Genomic DNA, 22048 nt, shown 5'->3' with positions numbered 1-22048 from the left:
GCATTTTCTTTGACTGTTGAACTAGTGCTTTCTATGGTATTTTCTGCACCCGAGATTCTCTCTTCTATCTCTTGTATTCTGTTGATGCTCACATGTATAATTCCTGACCTCTTTCCTATGTTTTCTATCTCCAGAGTTATCTTCCTTTGTGATTTCTTTATTCTTTATACTTTCGTTTTTAGATCTTGGATGGTTTTGTTCAAGTCATTCACCTGTTTGGTGTGTTTTCCTGTAATTCTTTAAGAATTCTTACTACTCAGGTATTAAAAGGAATGAATTTATGAAATTCCTAGGCAAATGGATGGACCTGGAGGGCATCATCCTGAGTGAGGTAACACAATCACAAAGGAAGTCACACAATATGTACTCACTGATGAGTGCATATTAGCCCAAAAACTTAGGATACCCAAGATATAAGATACAATTTGTTAAACGTATGAAACTCAAGAAGAACGAAGACCAAAGTGTGGACACTGTGCCCCTTCTTAGAATTGGGAACAAAACACCCATGGAAAGAGTTACAGAGATAAAGTTTGGAGCTGTGACGAAAGGATGTACCATCTAAAGACTGCCATATCCAGGGATCCATCCCATAATCAGCTTCCAAACGCTGACACCATTGCATACACTAGCAAGATTTTGCTGAAAGGACCCAGATATAGCTGTCTCTTGTGAGACAATGCCGGGGCCTAGCAAACACAGAAGTGGATGCTCACAGTCAGCTATTGGATGGATCACAGTGCCCCCAATGGAGGAGCTAGAGAAAGTACCCAAGGAGCTAAAGGGATCTGCAACCCTATAGGTGGAACAACAATATGAACTAACCAGTACCCCAGAGCTCTTGACTCTAGCTGCATATGTATCAAAAGATGGCCTAGTCGGCCAACACTGGAAAGAGAGGCCCATTGGACTTGCAAACTTTATATGCCCCTGTACAGGGGAACGCCAGGGCCAAAATGTGGGAGTGGGGGGTAGGGGAGTGGGGCGGAGTGTATTGGGGACTTTTTGGATAGCATTGGAAATGTAAATGAGGAAACTTCCTAATAAAAAAATTAATTAAAAAAAAAAGAATTCTTTAAGGGATATTTGTATTTCAGTTTTAAGGGCTTCTGTCTGTTTATCTGTGTTCTCCTATATTTCTTTTTTCTTTTTCTTTTCTTTAGGCAGGAGTGATATATTGCTTTATTTTCAGTAACAGATTCAATCTTATCTTTCCAGATTAAAAATTAATCATTTTCATCTTTATGACCTTGGATATCACTGACTTAAAAGTTCTCTAAAATAGAATCTGGTACAGTGAAAGTTTTTATTATTTGCATTTGGAATTCTATTTGCAACTACATTATGTAGTTTTGTTTATTAAGGGGTTTAAGTTTTGTTTTGCAAATGTTACTTTTTTATTTTTTTGGATATTTTCTTTATCTATATTTTAAACGTTTTCCCCTTTCCTAGTCTCCCTAGGAAACCCCCCTCCACTTAACACCTCCCCTCTCCCCCTGCTCACCAATTTACCCACTCCTGCTTCCTGACCGTGGCATTCCTCTACACTGGGGCATAGAACCTTCACATGACCAAGGACTTCTCATTGATGATCATCCTCTGCTACATATGCAGCTGGAGCCATGAGTCCTACCATGTGTATTCTTTGGTTGGTGGTTTAGTCCCTGGGAGCTCTGGGGTTACTGGTTAGTTCATATTGTTGTTCCTCCTATGGAGCTGTAAATCCCTTCTATTCCTTTGGTCCTTTCTCTAGCTCCTTCAGACCTTGTGTTCCATCCAATGGATGGCTGTGAGCATCCACTTCTGCATTTGTCAGGCACTGGTAGAGCCTCTCAGGAGACAGCTATATCAGGTTCCTGCCAGCAAGCACTTGTTTGCATCCACATTAGTGTCTGGGTTTGGTGATTATATATGGAATGTATCCCCAGATGGGGTGGTCTCTGGATGGTCATTCCTTCAGACTCTGCTCCACACTTTGTTTCTGTAACTCCTTCCGTGGCTATTTTGTTCCCCCTTCTAGGAAGGATCAAAGTATCCACACTTTGGTCTTCCTTCTTGAGTCTCATGTGGTTTGTGAATTGTATCTTAGATAATCTCCTTATTTGTTTTGTTTTTTTTTTTTTTTTTACTTTTTATTAGGTATTTTCCTCATTTACATTTCCAGTGGTATCCCAAAAGTCCCCCATACCCTCCCACCCACTCCCCTACCCACCCACTCCCACTTTTTGGCCCTGGCTTTCCCCTGTACTGGGGCATATAAAGTTTGCAAGTCCAATGGGCCTCTCTTTCCAGTGTTGGCCGACTAGGCCATCTTTTGATACATATGCAGCTAGAGTCAAGAGCTCTGGGGTACTGGTTAGTTCATAATGTTGCACCTACAGGGTTGCAGATCTCTTTAGCTCCTTGGATACTTTCTTTAGCTCCTCAATTGGGGGCTCTGTGATTCATCCAATAGTTGACTGTGAGTATCCACTTCTGTGTTTGCTAGGCCCTGGCCTAGTCTCCCAAGAGACAGCTATATCAGGGTCCTTTCAGCCAACGCTTGCTAGTGAATGCAATGGTGTCATCCTTTGGAGGCTAATTATGGGATGGATCCCTGGATATGGCAGTCTCTAGATGGTCCATTCTTTTGTCTCAGCTCCAAATTTTTCTCTGTAACTCCTTCCATGGGTGATTGTTTCCAATTCTAAGAAGGGGGCAAAGTGTCCACACTTTGGTCTTCGTTCTTCTTCAGTTTCATGTGTTTTGCAAATTGTGTCTTATATCTCGCTATACTAAGCTTCTGGGCTAATATCCACTCATCAGTGAGTACATATCATTTGAGTTCTTTTGTGATTGTGTTACCTCACTCAGGATGATGCCCTCCAGGTCCATCCATTTGCCTAGGAATTTCATAAATTCATTCCTTTTAATAGCTGAGTAGTACTCCATTGTGTAAATGTACCACATTTTCTGTATCCATTCCTCTGTTGAGGGGCATCTGGGTTCTTTCCAGCTTCTGGCTATTATAAATAAGGCTGCTATGAACATAGTGGAGCATGTGTCCTTCTTACCGGTTGGGACATCTTCTGGATATATGCCCAGAAGAGGTATTGCCAGATCCTCCTGTAGTACTATGTCCAATATTCTGAGCAACCGCCAGACTGATTTCCAGAGTGCTTGTACAAGCTTGCAATCCCAGCAACAATGGAGGCGTGTTCCTCTTTCTCCACATCCTCCCCAGCATCCGCTGTCACCTGAATTTTTGATCATAACCATTCTGACTGGTGTGAGATGAAATCTTAGGGTTGTTTTGATTTGCATTTCTCTCATGATTAAGGATGTTGAACATTTTTTCAGGTGCTTCTCTGCCATTCTGTATTCCTCAGGTGAGAATTCTTTGTTTAGCTCTGAGCCCCATTTTTTAATGGGGTTATTTGATTTTCTGGAGTCCACCCTCTTGAGTTCTTTATATATATATATATATTGGATATTAGTCCCCTATCTGATTTAAGATAGGTAAAGATCCTTTCCCAATCTGTTGGTGGCCTTTTTGTCTTATTGACAGTGTCTTTTGCCTTGCAGAAGCTTTGCAGTTTCATGAGGTCCCATTTGTCAATTCTCGATCTTACAGCACAAGCCATTGCTGTTCTATTCAGGAATTTTTCCCCTGTGCCTATATCTTCAAGGCTTTTCCCCACTTTCTCCTCTATAAGTTTCAGTGTCTCTGGTTTTATGTGAAGTTCCTTGATCCACTTCGATTTGACCTTAGTACAAGGAGATAGGAATGGATCGATTCCCATTCTTCTACATGATAACAACCAGTTGTGCCAGCACCATTTGTTGAAAATGCTGTCTTTCTTCCACTGGATTGTTTTAGCTCCCTTGTCGAAGATCAAGTGACCATAGGTGTGTGGGTTCATTTCTGGGTCTACAATTCTATTCCATTGGTCTACTTGTCTGTCACTATACCAGTACCATGCAGTTTTTATCACAATTGCTCTGTAGTAAAGCTTTAGGTCAGGCATGGTTATTCCACCAGAGGTACTTTGGATAATCTCCTATATTTCTTTAAGGGACTTATTAATGTCCTTCTTAAAATCTTCTGTCAGCATCATGAGATGTAATTTTAAATTCAAATCTTGCCTTTCTGGTAGTATGAGATTGTACAGGACTTGCTGTTGTGGGAGAAATGGGTTCTGATGATGCTATGTAGCCTTGTATTCTGTTGATATTGTATTCTTGTATTCTGAAAGGCACTTGCCTTTTGCCATCTGGTTATCTCTTGCTGTCTCTGGCTTGAACTTGTCCCTCCTTTGTGCCTGTGAGCCTGTGTCAACACTCCTGGGAGACCAGCTCTTCCCTGGTAGGACCAGTGCACAGAGGTCTGAGAAACAGCCCCAACTCCTGGGTGCAGATGGAGGACGGAAGGGCCCTGTCCCAGCTGCTCCATTGGTCTTTTCACCTTGTGTGCTCCTGGCTGGTCCTGACTTAGACAGTCACTAGAGAGCAAAGTCGAATTCATAGTTTTTAATAGCTGAGTAGGACTCCATTGTGTAAATATACCACACTTTTGTATGTCATAATTTTTCTGGATCATGTTTCTCTTGTGTTTTGTGTTTGTTTGTTTGTTTGTTACAAGGTCTGACTGTGTAGCCCAAGGTAACTTTGAATTTGAGATTTGATTTGAAATTGCCTCTGACAAGGAGACAATGAAAATAAAATTGAAAGGAATGGATGGGTGAATATGATAGCTATTAAGAATTGTTTCTTCTTTATTTTCTTAGCAGAAAGTGCATGAAAGTTTTTGTAACTTTAATCTCATTACTAATAAAAACTGGTAGTCAACAGAATTCTGGGTTTACTTTTTATCATGTTTTAATTTTGAGATTATTATTACAGTATTTCTCACTTTCCTCGCCAAACCTCCCATGTACCCTTTCCTGCTGACCTTAAACTTCATGATGTCTTTTCTGAATTTCTTTTTATATTTCTACTATTTGTAGCTCAATATTCTGTGTCCACCCAAGAACTTAATTGTGTAGTCAGGCTGGGTTGGTACTGCCATCAAATCCTGTGCTTTAGCTTCTGAAATACTGAGGTTCCAGTTGTGAGTTACCATAACTGTCTCTTAGCTTAATGTTCTTTCATAGATAACACAGAAATAACAAATATTTCTGGGAGCATGAAGCAGTCAGTTTTGTATAAATTATTTGTGAAAATGAGTTTTCACAAACCTTTTTTGTGCATTCTTTTATTGAAAATAGATTCTTTCACATACAATTTATTCTGATTACAATTTCCCCTCCCTCTACTTCTTCTAGTTCTCCCTACCTCCTAATATGTGGATCCACTCCCTTTTTGGCTCTCATTAGAAAATATAGACTTCTATGAGATGACAACAAAACATAACAAAATAAAATATAAGATAAAACCAAGACCATCACACAGATGTTGACAAGGCAATTCAACAGAAGGAAAAGAGCCCAAGAGTAGGCAAAAGAATCAGAGACCCACTCATTCACTCACTCAGGATTCCCATAAGAACAGTAAACTGAAAGCTATAATATGTAAACAAAGAACATGGTACCAACTCATGCATGCTCAGAGCTTGCTGCTTCAGTCTCTCTGAGTTCATATGAGCTATGCACAGTTGATTTAAAGGGCCTTGTTCTCCTGGTGTCCTCCATCTCCTAGCTCTTACACTTGTTCTCATTTCTCTTTTATGGTATTTCCTGAGCCTTGAATGGAGGGATTTGATGGAGACATCCCATTTGGAGATGTGGGTCGTAAGGCCTTTCTCTCCACATAATATGTGGCCGTGGATCTCTGAATTTATTTCCATCTGCTGAAAGAGGAAGGGTTCTCTGATGGTGTCTGAATAAGGCACTGGTTTATGAGTATAACAGAATATCATTGGGAGTCATTTTATCACTACTTTTAAAACCAGGATTATTTGGTTTTAACCTAGGCTTATGTCTCTTGATCACCCAAGAAGTGTTGAATATAAGGTTCATTTCATGGAGTGGACCTTAAGTCAAATGAAACATTGGTTGGTTATTCCCACAAGCTTTGTGCCACCATTTCTCTAACATAATTTGCTGGCAGGGCAGTATTGTAGAACAAAGGTTTTTTGGCTGTGTTTGCGTCTATGTTCCATTTTTGGTAACCTGCAGAGTACCTTCCTATTAAAAAAAAAAACAAAAAAAACAAAAACGCTAGAAGGCAGGGGTGAAGGTTCTCTGTAGGGACCAGGTTGACCTCTCTGTGTTCAGTGAGTTGTGTGGGTGTTTTCTTCAGCGATGGGGACTTGCTGTCAGTTTATGGAGGGTAATCTATTGTGGCAACAGCCTGAGCTGCTTGGGGATTTTGATGGGCAACAACTCAATCAGATATAATCAAGTCTTGCTACTAGAAGCTTTCTTTGCTGACAAAAGATGGCTAGTTGGACCTCTTTCCCTCATTATTTGGAAGCTTCATTAGGATTGCCTTCATATGTTTTTAGGAAGTCTCCACTGCACTAGGTTTCCATAACACCAAATGCACCCCAATTCTAGCTGTTTCTCCCTTCATTCCCTCCCTCAACCACATCTCTTTCCCCCAATACCACCTGATCCTTCCGTCCCTGCCCAATCATGCTGAATGGGTACATTACATGAAGTAATCTAGTCCATAAATATAAATATGTTATATATATACTTATATGTGGATATTAGCCATTACATAAATGATAACCAAGCTGCAATCTGTAGCCATAGAGAAATTAGGTATAGAGAAAGGGACTAGGTGGAGGCCACATGGATATTCCTGGGAGAGAAAAATAGAACAGATTTAATGTATGAACTGGGAGTAGCACATTAAAAGTACAATGTTCAGTAATATAATTAAAGACCATGGGGAAAGTATAAGCAACTCTATTAGTCAGCACAAGTGGAGCATAATATCTGCATGGATGACTAATCATGAATCATGAATTGTGCCTTTTATGAAAGCATGTTTCTGATACTGTGATACATAGGTATTAGAGGAATGGCATGATATTGAGAAAGCTGGGACTTAGTAAGTTTTATGTTTCAGTAATGAATAACCCTACCCCATAAGAAGAAGATACTGAAGATACTGTGGTTGTCCTTTCACATGCTTTACTTCCATTGTCTTATCCTCCCAGCCTAATATGTTATCAGAAGAATCTAAGTCTATATATAGTGAACTACAGTGATTTTCTCCCAGTGAAAAATAAAATTGACTTATATATACTTAGGATTTACTAAGAAGCATTTGATTAACTCCGTTTTCTGGAGTTTTACCAGTCTTTTGGCTGGTACCACATGACCTCTTTTAACTTTTGACATATCAGCTTGCTACCTGTAAGTTCAAAGTCCAAAAGAGTATTGCTAAGCCATATAAAATAGAAATCTAAACTACCTAGCAGTTTTTGTCAGTATAAGGTTATTAACCTAGGATCTTTGTAAATATTAGTGTAAACAAATCAAATTGTGGCCTAGGAAGTTTTCATGTGTATTTTTACTTAGTTTAAATGAGAACATTTTCCATTAAATTATGTTGTAAAATGCTTTTGATTTTCTAGATAATAAACATTTAGAAGATAATTGAACTAAAATACTTAAAATTGATAGGACTGACAGTGCTTTCTTATGTGGTAATTATTAAAGATGATCTTTCAAATATTCTCCATCTTCGTTCAAGTTCTGTTTACTAAGTTTTGATTAGATCTTTTTTAAAATTTTAATTAATCTTTTTTTTTACACTCCAGATTTTGTCCCCCTCCTGGTCCACCCTCTGACTTTTCCACATCCCATACCTCCTCTCCCTCCCCTTCGTTCCATAAGGATGTCCCCACCCCCAAACCCCACCCCACCAGACTTCCCTACTCCTTGAGGGTTAGGTTCATCTAGTCTCTTGAGGGTTAGGTTCATCTTCTTTGGTTGAACCCAGACCCAGCAGTCCTCTGCTGAATATGTGTTGGGGGCCTCATATCAGCTGGTGTATGCTGCCTGGTTGGTGGCTCAATGTCTGAGAGATCTTGGGAGTCCAGGTTAATTGAGATTGCTGGTCTTCCTACAGGGTCACCCTCAGCTCAGCTTCTCCCAGCTTTTCCCTAATTCAACCATGGAGGTCACCAGTTTCTGTCCATTGGTTGGGTGTAAATATCTGCATCTGACTCTTTCAGCTGTCTCTTGGGTCTTTCAGGGGGCAGTCATGATAGGTCCCTTTTTGTGATCACTCCATAGCCTCAGTAACAGTGTCAGGCCTTGGGACCTCCCCTTAAGCTGGATCCCACTTAGGGCCTGTCACTGGACCTCCTTTTCTTCAGGCTCTTCGCTATTTTGTCCCTGCAGTTCTTTCAGACAGGAACAGTTATAGGTCTGAGATGTGACTGTGGGATGGCAACCCCATCCCTAACTTGATGTCCTGTCTTTCTGCTGCAGGTGGGCTCTACATGTTCCCTCTCCACACTGTAGGGCACTTCATCTAAGGTCCCTCCCTTTGAGTCCTGAGAGTCTCTCACCTCCCAGGTCTCTGGTACATTCTGAAGGGGTCCCCCCACTTCCTACCTCTCTAGGTTGCCTGTTTCCATTCTTTCTGCTGACCCTCAGGGCTTCAGTCCCTTTCCCCAACCCAATACCTGATCATGTTCCCCTCTTCTCCTCCCTGCCCCCATTCCCACCTAGGTCCCTACCCCACCTCCTGTGATTTTTTTTTTTCTCCCTTCCAAGTGCGACTGAGGTGTCTTCACTTGGGTCCTTCAGCTTGTTGACCTTTTTGAATTCTGTGGACAGTATCCTGGGTATTCTGTACTTTTTTTGGCTAATACCTAGTTATTAGTGAGTGCTAATCTGGAGCTATAAAGATGGCTCAGTGGCTAAGAGTGCTTGTTCTCACAGTGAACCCAAATTTGATTTCCAGCATACATATGACAGCTTATAGCCATTAGTCTTCCCGTTCTAGGGAATCATGCATGTACACAGTGTGTGTGTATATATATATATATACATATATATGCATATATACATATATACACACACACATGCAGACAAAACAGTTATATACAAACTTTTAAAACAGGTAAATAAATAAATGAATACATTTTTTAAAAAATACTTCCTTTTCCACAAGGCTTTGCCCTACATAAAGAACTGCAGTAGAGCCGGGCGTGGTAACACACACCTTTAATCCCAGCACTTGGGAGGCAGAGGCAGGCGTATTTCTGAGTTCGAGGCCAGCCTGGTCTATAGAGTGAGTTCCAGGACAGCCAGGGCTACACAGAGCAACCCTGTCTCAAAAAAAGAACTGTAGTAAACTAAGAAATGCTGAAAATGGGACAAATATTCTTCCCTAGAGAAGAGTACCAGTTGGTTTTCCAATACCAAGTAGTCAGCCATGAAAATATATACACAGTAGAAACATTATACAGACTGATCAGCTTATATTCTAGGAATATACATATGCCTGCACACTCACCCATGTGGGCAGAACACTAACATATTAAATAAAAATAAACCTTCTTTGCTAAATGTTAGGTTCAATTTTTAACATATTAAATGTGAAAAGTTATAAATTTGCTGATTATTATTTATTTAATGCAAATCACAGTTCCATACCATCTGTGTGTACCTTTTATATTTATTTGCTGTGATGAGTATTATTACTTTATTATTTTAGGTTTTGAGGCACATTCTCACGTTATCTTTGCTTTATTAATGCTATATCCCCCCCCCCTTAACCCCTTTTGAGCAAACTTTTAAATAAAGAATGTCATCATTTGGTTTTCTCTTCCTTTCAACAGGAAACAGAGAATACAGCAAACCAAGCTGGAAATGAGTCCCCTGTACAAGAATTGAGACAAGATGTATCTAAAAAGGTTTGAAAGATATGTCAACTTTAGTTTGTAGAGGACATCAAATTTATATGATACATTTAAAATAGGATGGTTTCTGTATTGTCTGAGCATACTATTCTACATATACTAATTGTTTTAGGAAATGTTTTTGTATTTGTCAGCTTTATGGTACAAGTGACATTGGCCTTTATAGAAGTCATATCATCATCTGTACTTGGTAATTCATCCTTGAAACAGTTGTTTGTTTGTTTGTTTGTTTAATATGGCTGCTAAATACTATGGCACAAGCCTTTAATCTTAGCAAGTGGGAGAATTTCTGTAACCTTCCTAGTAAGTTCCAGATCAGCCAGGCCTACAAAGGGAGATTCTGTCTCAAAAAATCAAAACAGTAACACCAACAGCAAAATATGGTTATAGTTACTGATTTAGGCTTTCCTAATCTTGAGTTTACTAGTAAAATTTACCGAAGCTGATGAGATGTGGTGCTGCATACTTTTAATCCCAGCACTTGGGAGTTAGAGGTAGCCTGATCTCTATTAGTTTGAGGTCAGCCTGATCTACATGTCAAGCTCCAGGACAGATAGGCATAGTTAGGCACATCTAAAAATAACAACAAAATACAGATATTGAAAGGCTCATTGTAGCAAATTATGATATCTTTAGGAGTCAGAGGTACCAGGAACACCTTATGCTGATAGTGTCTATAATATCTTTTAAATAATCAGTCCTGTGAATCTCTAGAAGTTAGTTCACAAAAGAGATATATAGATTTGGGAGTTTGGGAGATGTCTCAGTGGGCAATAACACTTAACTGTTTAAGCATGAGGACCTGAGTTCAAATACCCAGAACCTATATAAAAAATGTTAGTCATGGCTGTACATGCTTATGTTTAGGAGTGCAAGGATGGACACAGGTTGAGGTCAATAGAGTTTTCTGGCCTATAAGCAAGGAGGCAAACTTCAGGCTCAGCAACAAACCCTGTCTTAAATGAATAAGGTAGAGTGATGGAGGAAGGTACAGGGTATCATTAGCTGATTTCTGCATGTAGTGCACACATACACACAACTTTTAAAAAAGCATTGGGGGGATACTCAGGGCGGGTCACCCTCTGAGAAGTGAAGGAGAAGGGAAAGAGGGACTGTGAAGAGGGGACTGGGAGAGGCTCATCGTTTGGAATGCAAATAAATAAGTAAATAATTATGTTTTATTTTATTATTTTTTAATATTCCTATTTAAAATTAATTATTTTATTTATTTACATCCCAAATGTTGTCCCCCTGCCAGTCCCCATTTCCAGACTTCTTCATACTTTCTCCCTTCCCTTCACCTCTGAGAGGGTCCTTCCCCCTCCACCCCACTTCCCTGGGGCATCAAGTCTCTACAGGATTAGGCATATCCTCTCCCACAGAGGACAGAAAAGGCAGTCTCCTGCTATATGTGTTGCAGGGTCCACAGACTATCCCATGTATGCTCTTGGTTGGTGTCTTAGTCTTTGGGAGCTTGCTGGGGTCTGGGTTTGTTGATACTGTTGGTCTTCCTGTGGGGTTGCTGTCCCTTTCAGCTCCTTCAGTCCTTTTCCCCTAACCCTTCCATAGAGGTCCCTGTCTAGTCCAATGGTTGGCTATAAGTATCTGCATCTGTCTTAGTCATTTCTCAGAGGACTCTGTGAGGGGTGGGGGGCAGGAAGCGGGGACAGCGTTTGGTTTGCAAATAAATAAATATTATTTTACAATGAAGGAAAGAAAAACAAAAGCATTGTAAAATGGGCTATTTGTAGTAGTTTGTAGTAGCAGTGTAACATCTAAAGGAAAAGATATTTGTATTAATTTTCTTATCTAAGTTTTGAGTGTTGTTCTGGTCCACGGGCATTATTCTAGCCAGTTAAGTTTCTAGAGTCCAGCAAAACAGCTTATTCTCCATTTTGCAGTTTCTCCATCCATAGCACTCTTCACATTCATTGTTGTGAAGGGAAGTAGCCACTATCATATACATTTTAGAATTCTGCTGCCTACCTTGACACCAATAGTGTTCTCATCATCCTTTAGTCATGACTGCCGAAAATGTCTCCAAATATCACTACATATATGGTATGGATTGGGGGGCAAAATTGCTGTCAATGGAGAACTGCTGGTCTACCCTTATAAAATGTGCAAAAACAGTACAGTGAATTATAACCCGGATCATACTTTTTTCTATAGAAGAGAAAAGATTCTTGAGGGAGAAGAGCTATTCTTATGTATTAACATATAGAACAGAAATGGAACTGTTTTTAAAAATAGAAACAAAACCTCACAATTCTACAGTAGAACAGTTTCTTTGGTTTTTCTTTTTTCTTTTTCTTTCTTTCTTTCTTTCTTTCTTTCTTTCTTTCTTAATGATTCAATCTTGATTCTCAACCATTTGTATACATTTATTTTCTTCCCAGTAACATTGTAGATAGAATTTTATATTCTACATTTTATTCTGGTGTGGTTTTTGTTTGTTTTCTTTTTCTCTTTCTTTTTGCTTTGGCTTTTGTTCTGTTTTGGTGTTTTTGAGACAGGATTTCTCTGTGTAGCTTTGGCTGTCGTAGAACTCGCTCTGTAGACCAGGCTGGCCTCAAACTCACAGAAATCTGCCTAAATGTGTGCACCATCACTACCCAGAAGAAATTTTATTGTTACCATGTCTATATGTCCTTCATATTTATATAATCATTAATATTCTTCTGCCAAACATTTTAAATTGCATTTAGCCATCTTTATTGTTGAAACTTGTTTAACTTTTGCCACGTTTTCCCTCATCCTGCTGTTTCAGTTACTCAAGTGCTAGGAATAATGTTTATCACCACTCCAATTTTTAATTTCTCCCTAAAAAAAAAGCAGTTTCCTGCTTATAATTTATCCTGTCTATAGTTAATACCTAAAAGGTGATTTGAAATAGAGTTTAAATAGAAACTGGAAAAGCAGTGAGAAAAGTCTCTGGGACATAAAGTGAGACTTAATACTCTTTTAAAGTTCTAGCCTTTTTCAGATGAATTAAGCATTCACTAATAGTTAATAATAAAGACTATAGGAGTATAACACTAACTACTCTGCCTGTAAGTACCTTACATTTTAGTAGAGGAATTTGAATAACTATAACCAGACATGGTGGAAACAAGCTTGTAACCCCAGCATTTGGGTTGTGGAGGCAAGAGAATCAGAAAAATTCAGGGTCCTCTACAGCTATATCAGGAATTTGAGACCAGCCCTTATACAACTACATGCCAAAAAGAAAATATAGAAATTGGATGAAAATAAATGTAATAAATGCTGAACTAAATTACAAAGTATCTTAAGTACCTCAAAGGAAACTATCTTCTATTTGATGGCCGGCACAGAGGTAAATTCATGGGAAACATAGCATGTAAGCTGATTTTTGATAAATAGATAAGATTTTAGTGCACAGAGATAAAAGAGGAAGGTCGTTACCAATGGCTCTGAGATGGGGAATGTGCAGAACATTTGAAGAGTAATTATGTGTATGTATTGAGAATGCCTGTGTCATACTAAAGTATATATAACCACCTAGAAAGCAGTGAGCTTTTGATGTTTAAACTACACTGGTATCATTATCTTTGTTGCTTTTAGTTCTGTTTTCTCTTTTACCCCTTTCCTTGCTTCCAAATCCATAGAACATGACAGTGTTTGGCACCATAAATAGATATGGTAGGAGTCTATCATCAACAGGATAAAAATGTGTCTGATGGAAGTGATGGTCTTGTGTGAGTAAAGTGACTATGCAGAGCCAGCCTGTTTAATCTGTGTATCATATTATTCATGCTATAGTGAATAGTAAAATCAGAGAAGAGTGAGACTAGAACAGATTAGGAAAGACATGATTTTCAACTTCCTTTTGACCCCTTACTCTCACAGTACTGACCTTTCTCTTACACACAGTGATCACGTCAAACCTTTATAATAACCTTGCTCTTATTGTGGCCAATAGCATCCCCTTGTTTTATTCTGTACATAGACATAGGACACTAAGAAGCCTGAAAACCCTCCTTTTCCATTATCATTCTCTTATTTGCAAACTTGTTTTAAATCTTACTACTTCTATTTCATATCATCCTTTGCTAAGAATTAAGTATTCTTTTTTCGCTATCCAACATATTTTGTGGAATTTCAAGTTTTGTCTTTCATTTTACTAATTATGGGGCATTTGGGCTAATTTCCTAATGATTTGACCTCAGAATTCTTCATCTGTAAAAGAGATAATCCAGCTATCTAATGAGACCTCTGTTATATATATTGGATGTGACACACTGTAGGCTTTCTTTTCTTTCCTTTTTTTTTTTTATAACATTCAAACTTTATTATGTTATCTTTCTCTCGGGGGTGGGTGGAGCTTTGTACCACATTTTTAAATTTTTTTTTCCATTTACATCCAAACCTGCCTCCCTTTTCTCCTGGTACTAACGATCAAACCCAGGGTCTAGTAAATACTAGGTAGCTACCAGGCTTTTTAAAAATTATATTGTACCCAGCTTAGTTTATATCTACATTTTAGCCAGTCTTTAAAAAATTATTAGTTCTTTGAGACTTGCATATGCTTTCAAAGTATTTATTCCTCCCTAACTCCTCCCAAATGTATCCCCCTTTTCCTCTTAAACTTTGTCTTCTATTTTAAACAAAACTATTAAATCCTATTTTTGTTGCTCATATATTTTTGGATGTGTGGTTTTCCATTGGAACATGATCAGCTTACCTGGGGCCACACTCTTAGAGAAAACTGATCCTCCCTCTCCACATAGCCATCAGTTGCCAGTAGCTTCTGTGTGGGGGTGGGTGGAGCTTTGTACCCACAGCCTCTCTTCATGCTAGGAACTGGTCTGACTTGAGTTTGCACAGGTCTTATGCATGGTGTCACAAGCACTGTGAGTTCATACTTCAGTTGCCCTGCTATATCCTGAAGTTAGCTTCCTTGTAGTCATTTACTGCTTCTGGCTATTAGATTTTTCTCCACTCACTCTTTTTTTTTTTCTTCGAGACAGGGTTTCTCTGTGTAGCCCTGGCTGTCCTGGAACTCACTCTGTAGACCAGGCTGGTCTTGAACTCAGAAATCCGCCTGCCTCTGCCTCCAAAGTGCTGGGAATAAAGGTGTGCGCCACCATGCCCGGCTCTCCACCCCCTCTTCTACACTGACCCATTTTATTCATTTTCACACTTGTTGTTTATTCCTTATGACTTTTGTTATCCCTAAAATCATCCATGTTGATTAAACACCTAATCTGATAAACATTTTGAGCCTTAGTTAATATTATATGTGGTAAAAATGAGGTAATTTCTACTGCTAAAACTTTTAAGACAGAGAAAAACTATTACTTATAATATTCTGGGATATCAAGGTGAATCTTACTGAACAACAGTAATTATCAGTTCTATCAGGATAGGTCTGGGACTACTCTGTTAACTTAGTGGACCTGGGGAATTGAAAAAGTAGAAATTATCCATGGTTGGCACATTAGAAGGATGAATAGATCAGGGGATTTAATGCATTAGTAAGGACAACACTGGGTAGAAGAGGCACGCTGGAGAGATGTCCCAGAGGCATGCTGGGTTCAATTGCCAACACTCACATGGCAGCTCACAATAGTCAGTAACTATTGTTCCAGGGGATCCAACACTCTCACACAGACATATATGCAGGGAAAACACCAATGTACATAAAATAAAATTAATAAATTGTTTAAAAGACTGGGTAGAAGATATATTTTCTTCTAAATATTACTTAAGGATATAGATCACCTGTGTGTATTTTTTCTCTTAGACATGAGAAATGGAGTAGGAGCAATGTGGGCTAACATTTGAGCTCTTTTCATAGGTTTGTCCTCAGTCAGGAATGAAACCTTACTTATAATTGTTCAAGAGGCTTGCCTCCTATACTCTTGAATTCAGACTGAAACAAACTGAATTCTTATCCTAGGTGGATTTTGTTAACTAGAGATATCAGGGAGTTGTTGCAGCTAGTGTGGCAGTGCTATGTAAATGAACTCTTGACATTTGGAGTCTTGATGAAAAGATATATGACTGCACCTTACAAGGTTGACTGAATTTTTGTGACTATATTAACATAGATTCTCTATTATAGTGTTTAAGAGTATAGATTCTAAAAGCAAACTTTCAGGATTTATGCTCCTTTTATTACTGTCTCACTCTAAAACTTAGGGCAAATCACATGGTCCATGTATACTTTAGTTCCTTCATATGTCAAATGATAAAATTAGAAGTGAAACCTCATATAGGTTATTGTAAAGATTAAATTCAGTGAAATGTTATAGACATTGCCTGACACGTGCTGAATTATCTATTATTTTGTTATTGTAAATAGCTTCATTATTTTTAAAACTGCTTTTTAACCTTTCATTAGATAATTGAAAGTATTATTGAGGAAAGTCAGAAAGTACTACAATTGGAAGATGACTCTTTGGACTCCAAAGGAAAAGGACTTTCTGATGAGGCTACTGCAGGTCCTTCTGTGGCTGGGACAGACTTTAGTAACATACCTGGACTATTAGCCATAGAGCATGAACTACAACAAGATGCCGAAAAGGCAGAAAGTCAGAATGTAGCTGAAGAAACTGAACTAGAAACACAAAAATGTTTTCCTTCTGATGAGACCTGTGAGAAAAGTGAGAAGACAGTAGATGAAACTGATAATTTAACTGAAGTAAGTTCAGGTGAGCAGCTTGATGTTTCTGGACTAGAAGCTGAAACATTGAACAAGGAAGCAGTGGAAGTCAAAGAAGGTGATGTTCTAGATCCTGCATCCTTGGACGCTTTATCTAATACAGATTTTGCTGCTGTGGAAGAAGTGGCTCCTGCCAAACCCCCAAGGCACCTTACTCCAGAACCTGATATAGTAGCCAGTACAAAGAAGCCTGTTCCTGCGCGTCCACCCCCACCAACTAATTTCCCACCTCCTAGACCCCCACCTCCATCTCGACCTGCACCACCACCAAGAAAAAAGAAAAGCGAACTGGAGTTTGAGGCTCTTAAAACACCTGATCTGGATGGCAAGTATTAATAGAGAAATACTTTGGTTGGGAAAGATGAGACTTGAAACTTTAATGTTTCTGCTTTTGGTTGGGGAGAAGTAAGAGTGGATCTTTTAATGTCATCCAGGCTAGCATGGAATTTACTATGTTGACCAGGCTACCCTTGAACTTACAGAGATCCTTCTGCCTATACCTCCCAAGCATAGGCATTTGCCATGATTCTCAACTAACTTTTCTGCTTTTGTTTCAGTTTGTGCTAAAGAAAAAACACAGATAGCTAGGTTATATAAATTATTTCTTGAATAAGTTGACAAAAGGTGAAAGGTAATAAGTTATAGTAATGTTACTGAATATCTTGGCAAACCCTAGACTTTGATATCTTTTATATTCTAAGAATTTATATGGCAATGGTGGAAAGAAAATGCAATTAAAAAACTTATACATTTAAATCCTAGATCTTTGAATGTATGAACTGTAGTCTTGAACCATGGCTTTTCAATAAGGAAAACAAGTAATAAAAGCCACTCTTTTGCTCTTATTCTCTTGTTCTTGCTCCTGCTCCCGATCTCCCCACTTCCCCTCCCCCCTCTCTCTCTACATGCTCATGGCTGACCCTCTTCCCTCTCCCTCTCCCTCTCCTCCAGTCTCTCTCCCTCTCCTTCTCCCTCTCCTCTCATCTCTCTCTCCCTCTCTCTCTCTTCCCATCTCTCTCCCTCTTTCTCTTCCCATCTCTCTCCCTCTCTCTCCTCCCATCTCTCCCCCTCTCTCTCCTCCCATCTCTCTCCCTCTCCTCCCATCTCTCTCCCTCTTTCTCCTCCCTTCTCCATGCCCTGAATACACTCTACTCTATTCTAAAAATAAAAAGACACTGTTCTTACAGTCTTGTTACAAGAATTAAATAAAGGTTAAAAGCACTTGGTATGTGTGAGTGAGTGTGTGTGTGTATGTGTGTGTGTGTGTATACGCATGTGTACATATATATAATTGTTGATATTATTGTTCTGTTATAAATATCATTGTCATTTTTGTTATTACTATTATTAGTTTTATTATCATTTCAGTACCCAAAGACAATATTACATCTGATTCTCTGCTAACTACAAATATGGCTTCAGAGAATACAGTTAGAGATTCCCAGCCTTCTCTCGATTTAGCAAGTGCTACCAGTGGAGATAAAATAGTAACTGCCCAGGTTGGTGAATTACTGTTATATTTGATATAGGAAAATTCAAACTCTGTATAACTGTCTGATATAATTATTGAAACTATCTTTCTTCTCTAGGGAAAATATTTCTTTGTTCCCAATACCTGACCACTTTACTTCCATGTCTAGCTTGGCTACTAAATAGTTTAGTGAGGTTAGCTAGCTATTTAGCATCTGATTTTTAGAGGCCTCACTGATAAAACAGATGGAAATGGCCTACCTTGAAGGTTTTCTGCAAGAATAAAATGTGCTACTATATGCCAAGTGTGTATTTATAAAAATAGTTGCTGCTGTGTTTAATGCCATAAGTTTCCTTTACTACACATAAAAACATCATGTACTAGGCTGTTGGCTATACAAAAATACTGCATAGCATTTTACCACAGCCAAATTTTGGAACTCTGGATAATTTATAGAGTAGCTGAAGTGAGGGGGGTTAACAAACCTGGAAATGTGACATTATCATCTTATAGCAATACAATAGAGGTTATAAATAACTTGGTTTTTGTAGAATTTTGTGTTTGCCTTTTTAAAATATTTTTTTTTAATGTAGAAGAACATGCAATGACAACTGTATGTAAAATTTTTAACATATTTGTTGTCTAGATTTTTTTTATAAACAGAACTTGTCCTAACCCTTCTTTAGCAATATCCACATATGGCCTGAATTAATTATAATCTTAATAGAGAACTGTTGTTTTGGATAGGTTCAAATAAAACATTTATTTGTTTGTAATACTACTAAGGCATGATTTCAGGAACAGCAGTAGTTTTGGTGTCTAATGTCTTTCAGCATGCAGAGGATAATAAAGAACTAAAATCTGTCCTTTAAATTTTCAGTAGGCTCTTTTATCTGATTTGTGGAATTTTATAGAAGTGCTCATAGTAGTGAATAATTAAAATGTATAGAAATTGTTTCAGTCTGTCTGTTTATACAATTATAATTTTAGGAAAACGGAAAAGCACCTGATGTGCAGACAGTAGCAGGTGAAGTGATGGGCCCTCAGAGACCTAGATCCAACTCTGGGAGAGAGCTTACTGATGAGGTAAAAACATAAAATGTAAAAATCATAAGGAGAAAATGACTAGAGATTGATCATGGTGTTGGTTACATAGAACTTTAAGTGTACATAATGCTCCTAAACTACACTTAAAAATTGTTAACACACTGATGTTTCATGTTACTGTAATAATTTACTCTATTTTAATTGACATTTCACATTTGTACATATTTATGGGTTTGATATGTCAGTACAGTGTATAATGACTAAGTCCAGAAAATCAGCATTTCCATTTTTTGAACATTATTTCAGTACCAGGAACATTGAACTTGTTTAGTTATTGTCATATATAATAAATTACTCTTAGGGCAAAATCATTAAAAATTAAATTATCTTAGGTTTGAGATTTTATTTTTATATTGAAGTTTGAATCTCTGATGGATACTTGCCATTTCACAAAGATGATCAGTGGAATACATATATTAAAGTAAAATTCAAGATGGGCTGATAACAAAGCAGGACTGTGATGGCAGCACATAGGAAGATGAGGTATGAAGATTACATGGTCCAGACCTATCTGACTTGTAGAGTAAGTTCAAGGCCAGCCTGGTAACTTTCTGTTTTTTTGTTTTGTTTTGTTTTTGTTTTTTTTTGTTTGTTTGTTTTGTTTTGCTTTTTTCGAGACAGGGTTTCTCTTTGTAGTCCTGGCTGTCCTGGAACTCACTCTGTAGACCAGGCTGGCCTCGAACTCAGAAATCCACCTGCCTCTGCCTTAGAGGGCAAGTTTTAATACTTGGATCTCTTATATGTGACTGAACTCGGGCCATCGCATCAGCTTTGACTACCAGGTCATTTTCTTTACTGAGCTACTATCTGACAATGGTTTCTTACCTTTAAAATTTCGAGTGAATAGCTGGAAAGATGGCTCGGCAGTTAAGAGTTGTGCTTCTAAAGGACGTAGATTTTAGTGTCAGAACTCAAATGTTAGCTTACAACTGTCTGTAACTTTACTTTCAGGGGATCTAATGGCCTGTGTTGGCCTTCACAGGAATTATGCAAATGTAGTACACAGACATACATGCAGGCAAAACACCACATACAAAATCAAATTAGGATGCATTTATTGGCCAGTTTATTCAGAATGAAGGTTTAAAACAGAGTAGGAATTTTTAGGAAGCCAGCCAGGGTGGTAAACAATAATTTCAGTACTTTGAAGGCTAAGCATAGCAGGTCATTAGTTTGATTTCATCCTGACAACCTAGCTAGGCCCTTTCTCAAATACATTAAAATAAAATAACACATTTTTTAAATTATACTTTGGAAAACAGTTTAGCGTTTTCTCAAAATGCTAATCAGTGTTACCATGACCCAGCAGTTCTGTTTCTATTTATATACTAAAGCTAAATAAAAACATATCCACACAAAAATGTGCACAGATAGTCAAAGCAACATTGTTCATAATTGTCAAAAGTAGATACAGCCCAAACATGTATCACGGATGGATGAATCCTTAAATAAATGTAGTATGCCCATTCAGCAGTATGTTTTCAGCAATTCAAAGGAATATAGTATTGATATTTGGATAAGCCTTAAATATAACATGAAATTTGAAAGAATCCAGCTACAAAAAGATATATGTATCCATGTGTATATTATACATATATTATATGATTGAATTTGTGAAATGTCTTAAATAGACAAATCATTGGAATAAAAAAATAGATATAGTAATTACTAGACTAAAAAAAATTAAATGCGATTGACAACTGGTTTCTTTTGTGAGTAATCAAATGTTATAATTTAATGATAAATTAAGAACCATGACTATATTATAAAGCATCGAATTGCATATTTTAAGGGATTATAGTTTGTGTTAGGAGAATTATATCTCAGTGGAAATTATTGCACCCAGTGTTGACTATCCAGAACATCCTTAACTTAAAATTTTCAGGAGTTTGTAGACTCAAAACATATAATTAAAAGCTGGAGAGGTGGCTCAACAGTTAAGAGCACTTACTGCTCTTCTAGAAGTCCTAAGTTCATGTCCCAGTATCCAGATCAGATGACTCACTCCAGGTCCAGGATAGCCAACACCTCTTGCCTCTGCACAGTGCCCACATATATGCACATACATGCATGCACACAATTCAAAATAATCTTAAAGGAAAATTAAGGTTGATTTTTTTTTCTTTTTACATCCAGGAAATTTTAGCCAGTGTCATGATTAAGAACCTGGATACTGGAGAAGAAATACCTTTAAGTCTTGCTGAAGAGAAGTTGCCAACAGGTATTAATCCTCTCACTCTGCACATCATGAGAAGGACAAAGGAATATGTAAGGTATGACTTAAGGTCATTTAACATTTACAGTATTGCAGTGAGGTAGTGATTATTTAGGTTTGTGAACTACAACTGTCCCTATTTAGTTAAACTAAACTTTCTATTTTAATCAAAAAATAAATTTAGTTTAGCTATATATTCTTTACCTTTTATCTCTGTTATAGATATATAGTTATTTGAAGAGATTATTCTAAATCTTTAATCTCATACTCTTTAGTTTCTTGTCTTTTAAAATGATTTATGCTGGGGACAGTATTAAAACAATAAATTAAGATTAAAAAGCCAAGTGTGAGTACCTCTTAGTCTTCTAAAACTTCCTGATCTTTGTTATGTAATGCAGTATAAGGAATAAGTTCTAGAAAAGCAAGTACTTTTATTAAATTTAATATATGCTGATTCTGATGGACTAAGAAAAAGCTATCTACAAGTTACTTTATTATTAGTATGCATAGCCTTGTTATAGTAGGATAAAATAAGCTATTAAAGTACATTAACTTAAATTTTACACATTGCATCTTGCTTTAAAATTCCATAACTTTAAACTTGGAATGTATTTAGTAATTCTCTGGTTCTTCATGAATTTGAAATTATATAAAACTTATCAAGATAAATTGTCTTATTCTGATTAGTACCTGAATAAT

The 22048-nt window shown here is 37.7% G+C and overlaps 1 protein-coding gene across 3 annotated transcripts in view; it reads left to right on the top strand.

The window, feature by feature from the left end:
• The window catches only part of Wdr44 (WD repeat domain 44), a 119709-nt gene that overhangs the window by 55753 nt on the left and 41908 nt on the right, over positions 1–22048 (top strand). For all 3 annotated transcript variants that reach the window (XM_029473407.2, XM_021152997.3, XM_085838234.1), the window contains 5 exons: positions 9788–9862; positions 16236–16881; positions 17925–18055; positions 19018–19113; positions 21271–21407. In XM_029473407.2, coding sequence (XP_029329267.2) covers positions 9788–9862; positions 16236–16881; positions 17925–18055; positions 19018–19113; positions 21271–21407 — 1085 coding nt within the window. The remainder of the gene's footprint in view (positions 1–9787; positions 9863–16235; positions 16882–17924; positions 18056–19017; positions 19114–21270; positions 21408–22048) is intronic.

This window comes from Mus caroli, unplaced genomic scaffold, assembly GCF_978045245.1.
Source record: "Mus caroli unplaced genomic scaffold, Mus_caroli_1 scaffold_5, whole genome shotgun sequence".
Classification (NCBI taxonomy): Eukaryota; Metazoa; Chordata; class Mammalia; order Rodentia; family Muridae; genus Mus; species Mus caroli.
The sequence above is the reverse complement of the archived record's forward strand: the minus strand, read 5'-3'. Positions and strand labels throughout refer to the sequence as shown.